The sequence below is a fragment of the Garra rufa genome, chromosome 22, assembly GCF_049309525.1.
Source record: "Garra rufa chromosome 22, GarRuf1.0, whole genome shotgun sequence".
Lineage (NCBI taxonomy): Eukaryota > Metazoa > Chordata > Actinopteri > Cypriniformes > Cyprinidae > Garra > Garra rufa.
Genome location: NC_133382.1, coordinates 13,703,802 through 13,718,749, shown reverse-complemented (window position 1 = coordinate 13,718,749; position 14,948 = coordinate 13,703,802). Strand labels below are relative to the sequence as shown.

Below are 14,948 nucleotides of genomic sequence, written 5' to 3'. Positions count from 1 at the left end.
CCTACTATTGCAGTTCAGCACTGTTTAGGTGTTTAAGGTGAATATAGTGATGTTTAAGGTGAAATAATGATGTCCGGTTTGTTTTAAATTGGTTGTTTTTGTAAACTATTTGAACCAGTTTACCAAATTAGACTGAATTGTCTGAAACGGTTTTCTATGAATTTCCTAGGATCCTATGGTGCCAGTGGATTTTGCTAACTCATAACTAGCCGTGCTCCCTTTACTCCAAAAGTAAACTAACTGAACAAGGGTTTAATAAAGGATAAGGATATTTTGATGTCTTTTGCTGAACAGCAGGAGGTATACTGGAAATATATTTATGGCTTGAGTACATGAATGTTTGATCCGGCTCACATAACAGCGATCCGGTGGCATTAGTTGTTGACTCAACAGTATATGCTATGACAGGCATCTTTTAAAATGACCTTTTCACTCAAAAGTCTCAAAATTTGGTAACCCATTTCTTTTAGGTTACCGGCCATTCAGAACATCTACTAGCAAAAACAAAAATATCAGAAAAAAAAAAAAAAAAATTATCAAAGCTGCAGTTTCGATTTTGAGTGTTACTTTTCTAAAGCATTTGTTTTGGTGTAAAATCCAAATACAGCTCACTTCAAAATGAATGACAGCCCCTAATCTCTTACCATTTTTTGGAATAGAGCTTCAATTGTGGAACAAAATTCTAAAGTTATTTTTTACAACAAAAGTGGACCACTTGGGTTTGAAATTTTGGGTGAATTACTCGTCTCACTGGCTGGTGCCATTTTTAGAACAGACCTGGCAAGGACAAATTCAAAATAAAATAGATGAATTTCATACACCCTGGTCTTTTCTGAAAGAAAATACATAATTGAAATTGTAAATAATTAAGGAACACTTACTTATTATAGATTAATAATGTGAGATTAGATGTAAGCAACTGAACATGAAAGCTGAATCCAGCAATATTTTTTGCCAACTGTTTACTATAAAAAACGTTTTGAATGTAATTTACATTATTCTTCACATAATGTAATTGCTAATTGTGAATGTAGCAAGCAAAGACATTAATAAAGTGGTTTTCAGCATGGTAAAAGATAAAGTTTGAATGTGTGCATATTGTGAATGTTACCTGGTAGACCTTCAGTAATTTCAATGGTCTTAGAAAAGGATTTTATGATAAAACACAAAGTGGCAGAATTATCTCCCTTAGAATTGAACTAGAAAATGGCTTTCACTTCTGCAGTAAAATTCCTGCTTGGTCTCTTTGAACACTTAACCCTGATTTGATTGGTAATCACAAACATTTCGACACTGACTGCTGTTATACTGCACTAAGTCTGAAAACGCTAAATAGATTAAAATGAATTTGGGGGAGAATGATGCTGAAATTACTGATGACATATTTACAACCATCCCCAGCACTAAAACAAAACACAACTCAAACATGACTGAACTAGGGTTTACTCAAATAAATACAGGTGAGAAAAAAGAAAAAGGCACAAAACCATCTGGCAGTGACAAATTCTGAAATACAGCCAATTATAGGTTCAGTTCGAGACCCTGTTTTAGAATTTTTTATACAAGATGGCCCTCGAACTGACTGTGGGCAGTCAGTGGGTGTGACGTCTGAGGCTGAGACTAGTGTGTGAAAGGGCTGTGAAATTCCTCTATATTAGAACAGATTGTTCACGTCATAGATTTGAAAACCTCATTAATATGCAGATGAATAAATGTCAAAATGTGGGTGAAGACAGTTAGGGGCACTTCACTCTATTTTAAAAATATAACCCTATGACAACAAACTCTTAAAACTCACTGTCTTTAGGGGCCAGGGACACAATAATAACAACTATCATGAACAAATCAAATCAGGAAAAATCTTGCATGAATAAGCAATTGGATATTCCAAAGACTATTTATTAGGTCAACATTACAAGAACAAATTTAAAGCAAGGTTAAAGTTGTAATATTTCAAGAATAAATTCAAAATTACAAGAACAAAGTCATATCAATACGAGATTAAAGCCATAATATTTTGAGAATAATTACAAAAAAAAAAAAAAAAAAAACCAGGAACAAATTTATAGCAATAAAATATTATAGTCATTATATTTTAAGAATAACGTCAAATTTACCAGAACAAAGTCAGCAATATGAGATTAAAGGCGTAATATTTTGAGAACTAAATCAAAATTGCAAAAATAAAGTCATAGCAATGCAAAATTAAAGTCAATATTTTGAAAATAAAGTAGTATATTACCTCAATTTAATTAATAGTGACATTTTTGGGAATAAAGTCAAAATTACAAGAATAAAGTTACAGCAGTATGAGATTAAAGTCAATATTTTGACAATAAAGTAGTATATTGCATTAATTAAAGTAAACAATTCATTGTAAAAATTCCACCTACTCCGCAAAAATCCAAGCTTTCATTCTTCACATGTATTTAACATTTACAAACAGTAATTAAAAATTTTCTAAAGGTTGAGGTGGTCTCTAACTGCCATTGTTCCATTTGTGTGTATTTTAAACTACCTTTAAATACTTCTCAGCTCCCTTTCATCTATTCTAGAAGAGAGGCAGCCACCTAATACGGCCAAATTAAAGAGAATAACCTTAATTTACTTTTATTTTATAACCTCTTCTCCCTCTTTTAAAATCTAGAGTTGCAGTGCTGAGCTACATTGCTGTCATCATTGTAACTTTGAGGATCATTTAAATAATATTTAATGATGTAGATAATTAACTAGGAGAAAATCTTTGGTTAAGCAAATGACAAGTATTTTTTTAAATTACACCAAAAGCTTTAGGCCATGAAGAGGTTATACAGTAATGAACTTCATTAACACTTCATTAACACAGTGACTTAAGTAGCACTTAAGAGTGTTCATGTAAAGTGCATTTTTGAAAAACGCACTTAAAAAGGGAACATTTTTAACCTTGCACATAAAAACCCTCTTAAGGGTTCCCATCAGGAAATGCCACCTGGTCATTGTGTTACGCTGCAAATTAATGAAGGGCTTTTATTTTCTGTACTTTCCCTCTCTGTTTCACCTCTGTTCATTAAGCTGTTTACCAGAATTAATTTTACTTCAAAAGTCTAATTTTATATTTTTACTCCACAAATCTTTAAACTTTAATGTGTTCACAAATCCGTTAAAACATGTTCTATTCAACATATATAAACAACTCAGTAACGTTTTGACTGACTAAATCTCACATGTTTATATTAAAAATGAAAAATGAAAAGTTAAGAAAACATATCTAAAAATTAAATGTGCTGAAATGAGATTTTATGCAATAAATGGTCAAGAAAAAAATTACCTCAATTTAACTCCTAGAGAGTGTTAATTTTCTTGATTATTTACATAACACACTTTTTTAAGACATACTCTTAAGATACCCTTAAGACTAAACTAGTTGGCCAAAAATAGCAAAAAAAGCTATATACGAATAAATTATACAGAACAATGATGTGACGCGATCAAATAGAGGTGCGCACTAATGGCCTTCAACCATTAGTAAATAAACTACCGAACATTATATTTTTTAATACACGCACAAATTGTGTGTATTCTGACAGCGCTGCACCAAATTGTTAGCCAGGGTTCAAAGTCCAAAGTGTGACTAAAATCTGCGCTGCTTGATGAGAATCATTCATAAATCTGCTCCTGTCAACAAAAAGTACTGACGTCTTCTTGCGGTTTCCGCCAAAATAAAAATCAACATTCATAAATGTTATTGTAATTTTACTATTGTTCTGTAAAATAAAAAAAAAGTGAGACAAAAATAATGATAACAATAATTACAACATTTATTATAACATTCACACATGCTGTTCAGATTGGGATCTGTAATATTTTCAAATGTTTTAAAAGAAGTCTCTTCTGCTCAGCAAGGCTGCATTCATTTGTACATTAAAAAACACATACCTGATTAAAGAAAGGGGTTTTAAAAATGGCCAAAGAATATAAGAATTATTTTACTAAGTAAAATAAGTTTAATTGCGTTTTGTTGGTAGGCTATAATGTCTACTAGAATGTTAAAAATGTTCTGTGTTAAGTAAATATTTTTAAATTGTTGTTTTGTAATTGATTTTTTATTTGAAAAGCAAGACAAAACTGTGAAAAGCACATTTGGCTATTTAATTTATGCAATGATGAAAAAAATTGGCAAAATACATTAGGGGAAAAAACAGAACTGGGCCTTTGGCCCAGTGTTTCATTTTGTTATGCTTCGGCCAAGATTTTTCATTTCGGTGCATCCCTAGACTAAGCGATCAGTATACCTGAGCAAATCAAGGGTGTCTGTAGACTTTTTTTTTATTCTAAAACATGTAAATGGCCAAAAAGCAAAGAAATGGTCAAAGAGATCCATCTAGTGTATGTAAACATTGGAATACATCTGAAAAACAGCACAGCAGATTCAAAAGTGTCAACGGCCGCCAATATTATGATAGTGTTTTACAAACTGATGAACCATATCACATTAGTCAGTGATAAAACAGTCTGGACAAATCAGTTCACATTTTTTATACCCCTGGTCAATATACTGAAAAGAAAGCACCAACTCAAAAAAATGACTCATTACAGAAATATTCACAGGGAAAAAGTTTTTCAGACATATCCGTATGGCTGCAGGTGCCACGGTTTAGGCTAGAAGGGATATAGCTCTGACTACTGGGCATGCACACATCAATCTAACGTTATTTTTGTCACACTGTACAACAATAATAGGGTCATTCCAGCTGGAATCATCAAATTTTGGAAAAGTTCCCCACCTGACCTCCTCAGATTTGTCTGAAAAAAAATCCATGTGATGGGTAATATGCCCAATAGATCATATACAAAATTTCAGATCTCTACTGTGCGTATTTTTTTCACAAAAAATCTGTAAAAAAAAGTTTGTTTTTTTACCCCGTTTTGGCATCACAGTCTGAGTGACCATGTTCAGACTGAAATATCTCCAGAACTAGTGCCAGGTCCATGAAATTTTCTGGGCTAAGAGTCCTAGTTCAGAACTGCATGAATTACAACTCACAGCATTGTTACTGAATTTACACCTGAATGCTGGCCCTCTACTTTTTTTGAAACTATCACTTTAAGGGTTTTCAGATGTCCATAGAAACCTCAATTTTCAATGTATAAGCATCATGCATGGTAAATGGTCTGATATGTACCATGTCTTTCACATCTTTTGATATCAGACAATAGAGTCTGATGGATGTTGAGATATTAAGGTCCAAAAATGAAAAAAAAAAAAAACTCATTTACACCAATGTTCAGAGCAATATTTCCCATGAATGACACCAGGTGTGAACATAAAACTTGTTTTTTTGAAAGAGCATATTGTTATTGATAAAATATAAAAAAAAATAGGATGGGGTTTTGCCTCATATTTCTGTAATGATTTTTTTAAAACTCAGAGTTTCATCACTGATCCTATTGTTCACTTTTGCTATTCAGCTTGGTATGGGCATTTCAACAGAATTTATTAATGTTCCACTTATACAAAAAATACAAAATACAAAAAACGTACTTCCAGACATGAGTCACTTTAATAATGTATACCACCAACACAAATAAATGTGTGACATGACAGTTACTGAAAGTTGTCATGAAAGTGTCTGAATCCACAGTTTAATTTTCTTTTATGACATAGTCATCCAGTGGAAGTAACTGGCACATCAATTTTCATTATGATGTGCTGGAGAGGCACCCAACAGACATCTTCCCTTTTTGGCCAAAAGTAGCCTCTAGCTGGGCCATGGGGATGCAAAAAAAGCACTTGAATGTCTTGCTCTGTGTCAGAGACGTCTCTGATGATACCAACCCACCATTGTCGGTCATACACATAAGTAACATAATGCCCTGCTTTCTCAATGAAAATGGATGTATTATTCACTGGATTGGGTGGAACATCAAGATTAGGTACTTATGTTGCATTCCATTGAATGTCGGTAGTCGGTGAATCCGAGTCAGTTCTCCCGATGTCCGTTGTAAATGCGTTCCATTGTAACAGTTGGCAAAAATATGGATGCTTATGGATAATTCCAACCGACTCGGTCTGCACTGAACTGGCCCGAGTGTGTGTTTTGGAACCCCAACTTAAGTGGCCGTTCCATTGCACTTTCCCAAGGTGGAGGTCGGATTTCCCCGAGTCCCGAGCACAATGGAATGCTGCATTATAGCATTAATTTAGGCATATGAGTTCAAAGTAGCTGGTAATAGAGTAGTTGTGAATGTCACACAACAATGATTTATTTTAAAAATTATTACAGAAAAATTAGGCAAAACCCCATCCCAATTTTTTGAGATTTTATCAATAAGAACATGCCCTTTCAAAAAAAAAAAAGTTTTATGTTCACACCTAGTGTCATTCATGGGAAATATTGCTCTGAACATTGGTGTAAATTAGTTTTTTTTTTGTCATTTTTGTACCTTAATATCTCAACATCGATAAGACTCTATTGTCTGATGTCAAAGGATGTGAAAGACATGGTACATATCAGACCATTTACCAAGTTTGATGCTTATACATTGAAAATTGAGGTTTCTATGGACTGAAAACCCTTAAAGTAATAGTTTTAAAGAAAAGTAGAGGGCCAGCATTCAGGTGTAAATTCAGTAACAATGCTGTGAGTTGTAATTCATGCAGTTCTGGACTAAGACTCTTAGTCCAGAACTGCATGAACAAATTTCATGGACCTGGCACAACTAGTTCTGGAGATATTTCAGTCTGAACATGGTCACTCAGACTGTGATGCCAAAACGGGGTAAAAAACAAACTTTTTTACGGATTTTTTGTAAAAAAAAAAAAAAAAAAAAAAGTATGCACAGTAGAGATCTGAAATTTTGTATATGATCTATTGGGCATATTACCCATCACATAGATTTTTTTCCAGACAAATCTGAGGAGGTCAGGTGGGGATCATTTTATGATTCCAGCTGGAATGACCCAATACTGTTTTGTATTATAGTAAGGGCTAAGTTTAGGGTTGGGGTAGTAGACGTTAATAAAACACGATCTAATAGGAAAAATTAATTTCATTGTTAGTTTCCTGTCGGAGCTGTATCCCTTATAGCAACAACCAGGTGCCACTGACATTCTGTGATGTTGCTTGAACCCTTTAAAGACATTGGTTTGGTTAAATCTGTGACTCCGTGTGTCCCCCTACAGGTTCGGAGGGGTCCGCGCACAGTTCAGAGTGAAACAAAGTATGTAGAGTTACTTGTGGTCAATGATTACGAACTGGTAAGATCTGCTGTTAGTTTATTTACTTACGAGTTGCTCTGTTCTGTATTTCTTTTGTCATGTAATATTTGTCTTGATGTTTTTCATTGTAGTTTGTACAGATGCGAAGATCGGCCCCTCAGACGAGGAACTTTGCTAAAGCTGTAGTGAACATGGCTGATGCTGTACGTCCTGAAGTTTGACAGACACATTCACGGTTTTTCTCATGATGTTTTCTTTGAGTAAGTACTGAAGCAATTTTTATACTTAACAAAACATCCTATTAAATTCCAGATTTACAAGGAGCAGCTGAACACTAGAATAGTGCTTGTCGCCATGGAGACATGGTCAACTCAGAACATGGTTTCTGTTGGCGACGACCCTTTGTTGACCCTGCGTGACTTTATGAAATACAGGAAGGAGAATATCAAAGAGAAGAGTGACGCAGCTCACCTGCTCTCGTATGTTATGCTTCCTTCTTCATACAGATCATACACTCTTTACAGACTTGGTCAATGCATTTTAAGCATGCACTATAACTATATTGAATGTAAATATCCATTCAATATAATTAACACTGTGTCCTAACCAGACACAATAAGATTCCAGTGACAAACAATTTGTCTAATCACATGACACGGATATGAGACGCAACAAAATCAATTAAGTATCATAGCCAATGAGAAGAGTCGGTGGGTGCACTGCACTCCAACAAAGAGCTTGAAATTATCATTGTCAGAGTTTGTATGCCATTGTTCCAGCCGGGACCTCAGATTAACATGGAAAAGATACCATTTATCTTGTTTTGCAGTGTTGCGTCGTATCTGGTTAGGACACAGTGTTAAGCCTCATGAAATTGACTTTTAGTTCATGTTTCTTACCCTTGTGGTCATCTAAAGTGGTGTGAAAAAGTGTTGGCCCCCTTCCTGATTTTTTATTTTTTAGCATGTTTGCCACACTTTAATGTTTCAGATCATCAAACTAATATAAATATTAATCAAAGATAACACAAGTAAACACAACATGCAGTTTTTGAATTAAGTTTTTTATAGTGAAGGGAAGACAATATCCAAACCCACATGGCCCTGTGTGAAAAAGTGTTTGCCCCCTAAACTTAATAACTGGTTGGGCCACCCTTAGCAGCAAAAACTGCAATCAAGCGTTTGCGATAACTTGCAATGAGTCTGTTACAGCGCTGTGCAGGAATTTTGGCCCACTCATTTTGGCGGAATTGTTGTAATTCAGCCACATTGGAGGATTTTCGAGCATGAACTGCCTTTTTAAGGTCATTCCACAGCATCTCAATAGGATTCAGGTCAGGACTTTCACTAGGCCACTCCAAAGTCTTCATTTTGTATTTCTTCAGCCATTCAGAGGTGGATTTGTTGGTGTGTTTTGGATCATTGTCCTGCTGCAGAACCCAAGTTCGCTTCAGTTTGAGGTCACGAACAAATGGCCGAACATTGTCCTTCAGGATTTTTTGGTAGACAGCAGAATTCATAGTTCCATTATCACAGCAAGTCTTCCAGGTCCAGAAGCAGCAAAACAGCCCCAGACCATCACACTACCACCACCATATTTTACTGTTGGTATGATGTTCTTTTTCTGAAATGCTGTGTTACTTTTATGTCAGATGTAATGGGACACACATCTTCCAAAAAGTTCAACTTTTGTCTCGTCAGTCCACAGAGTATTTTCCTAAAAGTCTTGGGGATCACCAAGATGTTTTCTGGCAAAACTGAGACGAGCCTTTATGTTCTTTTTGCTCAGCAGCGGTTTTAACACAGGGCCATGTGGGTTTGGATTTTGTTTTCCCTTCATAAAAAAAAACCTTCATTTAAAAACTGCATGTTGTTTACTTGTGTTATCTTTGATTAATATTTAATTTTGTTTGATGATCTGAAACATTAAAGTGTGACAAATTAAAAATCAGGAAGGGGACCAACACTTTTTCACACCACTGTATATGCTAGTGTACCTCAAAAAGTATTTAAAACCTTCTTGTCCTGGGATATGGACCGAAAATATTAGCAGATCAAATATAACTTTCATAATAACCAAACGTTTAAAACCTAGTCTGGGTATTATTTGACCCCTAGGGGGCGCACATTTCAGAGCAGAAGCAGTGGCACTGCCTACATTGAGGGCATCTGCTCACCAACACGAGGAGGAGGAGTCAATGAGGTGAGAGCTAAAGCTCAGAGTTGCCAAACATTCACTGTGAACATGCATTGACCCTTTTTCTTATTACACATTACTGGTGTTCCAAATTAAAAAAAAGGTCTGTTCATTTTCAAAAAACAAGTGCCAGCAGTATTTCATAAGGGAGCAAGCTCTGCTTCTGACTGCAGAATCATTTTCAAATATGGCTCCTTTCTGGGACTGAACAGCCACTTTTCTTTTTGTTTTAATTATCAGTTCATAGACTTTGTCCTATCCCAGCTTAATTTGCAGAGCCAACTATGAGTAATCAATTAGTCATTTGATTTCCCATGAAATTTGTTTAGTTTATTATGTGTGCATCCCAACCCGCCTGACAAAGCAAAATTGGCTCAACTAGTGGTGTCAGTTAGGGTGGAACTACATGTACAGTGCCCTCCAAATGCTCAAGGTTTCAGAGTGGGATTTTGGACAATATCAGCATAAATCCGTTCAAATCAGTTCTTGGTTTAAATGTAAAATTAATATAACTTTCAATTATCATTGAAGACCAACAATAATGATTTTCTTTTTGATTACATAAAAATGGCAATATACACATCACAGTCAGACATACACCATGCACCTTTGGCAGCTGTGATGCCTGATTAATAGATTAAACTCTTTTTTTGGAGATTATTGGGTTAGCACTGCTTTATAATTTTACTGATTGATTAAGGTTAGTACACTACAAACCAAGTAGAACATTTTTTTTTATGTAATATATTTTCATATGTTGCGCATTCCACTTATTAGTGCAAAATCATCACAAAAAATGACTTATGCTGATGTTGTTTCAACCCCAGATTGCCTAGAATGTTTCCAAACTTTTTGAGGGCATCATATATAGTATACTTTTATTTTTCAATTCCATTTGATGCTAGAGGTACAAAAATTACACACTCACCAGGGGGATTATTTCTGTAAGCATACTGCAAGTACACTTTGCATTAAATCATCTGCTAAATGACTACTGACTTACCATCTGTGTTTATTGTCAGTATGGAAACGTGGGGCCTATGGCTATAACCTTGTGTCAGAGTTTAGGACAGAACCTTGGAATGATGTGGAATAAAGATCGCGCTACTGCAGGTAGATATCCTTCCACACCATAAACCATCCTTGCACTCTTGATGAAATACATCCAAATAAATGAGGACTGTTGATTTAATGAATATTTGTATGTGTGTGTGTTGTAGGAGACTGTAAGTGTCCAGATCCATGGTTAGGCTGTATCATGGAGGATACTGGGTGAGTCATGTTTTTATTTTAACACTCATGCTGAACCGTACTATGCAAATGCATAAGCTCAATCACAAATGTTTGGCAAATTTATTGCAAGCATGGGGGCTCATTGTAAATGATCTGCTTGATTTGCATTCTTGCCATGGTTGGGCAAAATTCAGAACTTTGAATTGCAAATTTGAAATGTTTTCTACCATAATTCAAATTCACTTTAAATGTAGGAATTTAATTGAGATATTAAAAAGCATTCTCAATTCATTTCTAAATTGTGCACAACCTTGCTTCTTGCATTACAGCAATCTTAGCACTAGGTGGTAGACTTCAAATGTCTTTGCCATTAAACCAGTTTGTTTTTTTTCCAAATTGCTAGCTATACACATTTGTAAGATCCAGCTTGCTCTGCTCTGGAGAGTATTTTTTAAGACTTTCAAGTCAAGTCTTAATGTCCACAAAATAATTAGTTTCTTTAGCACAACTGGTGGAGCATATATTACCAATACTAGTCATACTAGTTATATATAAAGTCATAGATTTGATTCTGAGGATTGAGGATAACTCATATTATATATACTAAATGAAGTTGATTTGGATGACATTGCTGTTCCTTATCAATTAGTTTAAGCACTTTCCATGTAAGGGTAACTAAAAACACTGTGAACTGTATGTATGTGATCCTGACAGATACTATCTACCCAGAAAGTTTTCACGGTGCAGTATAGAGGAGTACATTCAGTTCCTCCAACAAGGAGGAGGAAGTTGCCTCTTCAATAAACCTAACAAGGTTTGTGTGGAATGTCCTCTAAAAATGGGAGAATTTTTTTTTTTAAATAGCACATATTTGCAACAACACTTCAAGCAACAAACTTGTTTTATCAGCAAAGTATTAGGGTGCGTTTTATCAAATTCTACGCTATATTTTCACAGACAATATTCTAGCAAATTGTGTAGTCTTGTCCTAATCTTTGGGGAAGGACAAGAAGACATTTTACAACCACAGATGTGATTTTATTGACTGTTAACAGCCCAATATACTGGGTCCTGGATATCCAGCATGCCAGTCATGGTGATGGTAGCATAAAAACATTTGCAGTCCAATGACAAAGGTACACTGAGCTTACAACTCTTCCATAATTACAAAGGACAGCAAATATACAACCAGCGCCAATTATGCCCTGTACAAATGTCAGTATAAACCATAAAGAGCAAGAAGCACGCTGCTTGTAGGATAGGAGAGGAGGCTGAATGATAAGCTTTATGTTGGATATGGAGTAAGAGAGAGGATTAGAAAGCTGGAAGTCAGGAGCAGATGGGCAGTGATTTGGCCACCACTGCCAACCCACCAACTGGAAAGTGTTGAGGTTAAGGGTTGAAACACTTAAGGAAAGTTGGGTACCACTTGACAACATCTGCTTCTGACTGAAAGCTACAGTTACAGAAATGAATAACTAAGGAAGTCACCCTAATAGGTGTATTCCACAATGTAAAGGACCAAATCATGGAGTTTCAGATGGGTGGGCAGTGTGTTGCTGGTAGCTGCATCAATCTGCATCAATCTCATTTGCTCACAGTAACATTCGTCTGACAGTGGAAAAGGAGCTGTCAGACAACAGGGTGGTGTTAGCATTATTTCAGCCTTCTCTGTTTATTCCAATTCCATATTCAGTGTCCATTAGAGAGATGGACATGCTGCTCCAGACACTTATGTGTGAGTACCAGCACATAGAGCATAGACACACACTGCTTGTGCTTTCTGCATATCAGTACACAGTGTTCATCTTGTGACAATTTGGGTTAGAGATCTAGTGGATTGAAATATTGTAGAATGTCTTCTATCTCCTTCTCCAAAGATGCTAATTCTGACAGTAATGTGGAAAACAATGAGCTCATAATCATAAGTTTAGAAGACAACTAAAACAGATTTTTATGACTTAAAACGGCAAATCAAATACAACACTAATGCAAGTTAAAAAAAGAAAACACTTTATCTGTGCCACTTATGCTGCTATGCATGTTGGGGACTTGAACCTCTTCCCAAAACCAATTACGCAATAACTATATAAAATAGCTTTAATGTATTTAAATACTTTTATTATGTAACTTGAAGTGTAATTGCTTTTTTTAAAGGATAGATTTAGGTTACCGTAGCTTGCTCAACACTGCATATTTAATGTAAGTATGCGGCAGTGACATATTTCTTGTTGCTACAGTTGTTGGATCCTCCTGAATGTGGCAATGGTTTTGTGGAACAGGGAGAAGAATGTGACTGTGGCTCCCAAGTGGTGGGTGACGAGATGACTTTATAGAATTTTCAATAAACACTACCAGTCAAAAGTTTTTATTTTTATTTTTTAAGAAGTCTCTTTTGCTCACCAAGCCTGCATTTGTTTGATCCAAAGTACAGCAAAAACAGTACAATTGTGAAATAGTTTTACTCTTTAAAATAACTGTTTTCTATTTGAATATAATTTAAAATGTAATTTATTCCTGTGATTTCAATGCTGAATTTTCAGCATCATTACTCCAGTCACATGATTCTTCAGGAATCATTCTAATATTTTTGCTGCTCAAAAATATTTATTATTATTATGATGTTGTTGAAAACAGCTGAGTAGACTTTTTCCAGGTTTCTTTGATGAATAGAAAGTTCAGAAGAACAGCATTTATCTGGAATAGAATTTTTTGTAACCTTTTGAATGTTTTTATCATCACTTTTGATCAATTTAAAGCATCCTTGATCAATTAAATGTAGACTTGGTGAACAGAAGAGAATTCTTTAAAAAACATAAAAAATAACTTTCATATAAACTTTTGATTGTTAGTGTATAATTTATTATATTCACACCCTGCCTTAAAGGGATAGTTCACCCAAAAATAAAAATTCTGTCATCATTTACTCATCGCCTACAAACGTTGGATGATAGCCATTGACTCCATTGACAGTCTTTAAAATATCTTCTTTAGTGCTCAACGAGAACAAAATAAAACTCAAATACAGGTTGGAACAAGAGGAGGGTGAGCTTTCATTTTGGGTGAACTATCCAGTGCTAGTATAAAAAAAACAGGAAGGTGGTTATTGCAGTGCTTTGATAAGCTAATGCGATGTTTTTATTGGCTGTACACTTTGTAGGATTGCTCTCGTGTCGGGGGTGCATGCTGTAAAAAATGCACTTTGACCCATGATGCAATGTGTAGCAATGGACTGTGTTGTAGCCGTTGCAAGGTAAGTGGTGGTAGAATTGAAAAATTTTAATTGTCCTTATTTACTTACCTTCACGTCATGACCAAGAGCTGTAAAGCTCCAAAAATGGCCAAATTACCATCATAATGGTGGTTTTGGTCCTTTTTGGAGCTTGCAAGTCCTTGGTCATTAAGCACCATAGAAGATGTCCATAATACAATAGATTTGTGTAAATTAATTCGTGTGTTTGCCTATATCGTAGCATGAAGACTGCATGTTTCTTGTGTCATGCAGTGAATCGCAACTTAAAGTTTGAATATGCAAATGTATAAATTAAATTTAAAGTCATGGCAGAGGGGGAAGTTTTCTGTGAATAATGGTTTAAATGAGTAGTTAGTTCAAAAATTTAAATTGTTATCATTTTCTCATCCTCATATCCTTCCAAAACTTGACTAGCAGCATACACCTGAAAGTAATCAAGACAATAAACCAATGACAAGACAGAACTGAGAACCACCTGACAAGAAAACAAACCTATAAGAGGTGTTGGACTTAAAGCGACACCAAAGTACTAAGAGAGCTATTTCCAATCTCTTTCATGACACTTGGATGTTACACACCAATCGGTCTGCACAGTACAACTTCAATTCGAACACACCTAATAAAAACATAACACATGAAGGAAATAAATCACATGGCAAGATCACACAAGGTGTACAGGGAATCACATGACAAAAGAGGAAACATGACTTTGACAAACTTTAAAAGAAAAGAAAATATGAACAAAAACTAAAACAGGCATAGCATCTGCAATTGAAGACATAGTTTCTACAACTGACATCTAAAGGATGCAAGTCTGAATTGAGTAGCTGAATGCATGTGGTTCAGCAACTCTTTTCACAAAGTCATCTAAATGTAAGACCTTGGTCATTTTGACGTTCAGTGCTTAGAACAGCTAAACTAGACAGTCTACTGTCTGCTACTGTAGACCTTTGGTGACTTTTGATTCTCTTCAGAGCTGAAAAACTTACCTTCAGAGGAAAAAAAGAGCTTTTTTGTGCAACCTGAGCTGTTCAAAGAAACATCCTTCAAAAAAGGCTTCACTGCAAT

At 35.2% G+C, this 14,948-nt stretch overlaps 1 protein-coding gene across 1 annotated transcript in view; it reads left to right on the top strand.

The window, feature by feature from the left end:
* adam11 (ADAM metallopeptidase domain 11) overlaps nt 1–14,948 on the top strand; it is a 56,456-nt gene that overhangs the window by 25,617 nt on the left and 15,891 nt on the right. The window contains exons 9-17 of the mRNA XM_073827858.1: nt 7,163–7,237; nt 7,330–7,401; nt 7,511–7,677; nt 9,316–9,400; nt 10,417–10,507; nt 10,615–10,666; nt 11,342–11,441; nt 12,868–12,939; nt 13,788–13,880. Of these exons, the coding sequence (XP_073683959.1) occupies nt 7,163–7,237; nt 7,330–7,401; nt 7,511–7,677; nt 9,316–9,400; nt 10,417–10,507; nt 10,615–10,666; nt 11,342–11,441; nt 12,868–12,939; nt 13,788–13,880 (807 nt within the window). The remainder of the gene's footprint in view (nt 1–7,162; nt 7,238–7,329; nt 7,402–7,510; nt 7,678–9,315; nt 9,401–10,416; nt 10,508–10,614; nt 10,667–11,341; nt 11,442–12,867; nt 12,940–13,787; nt 13,881–14,948) is intronic.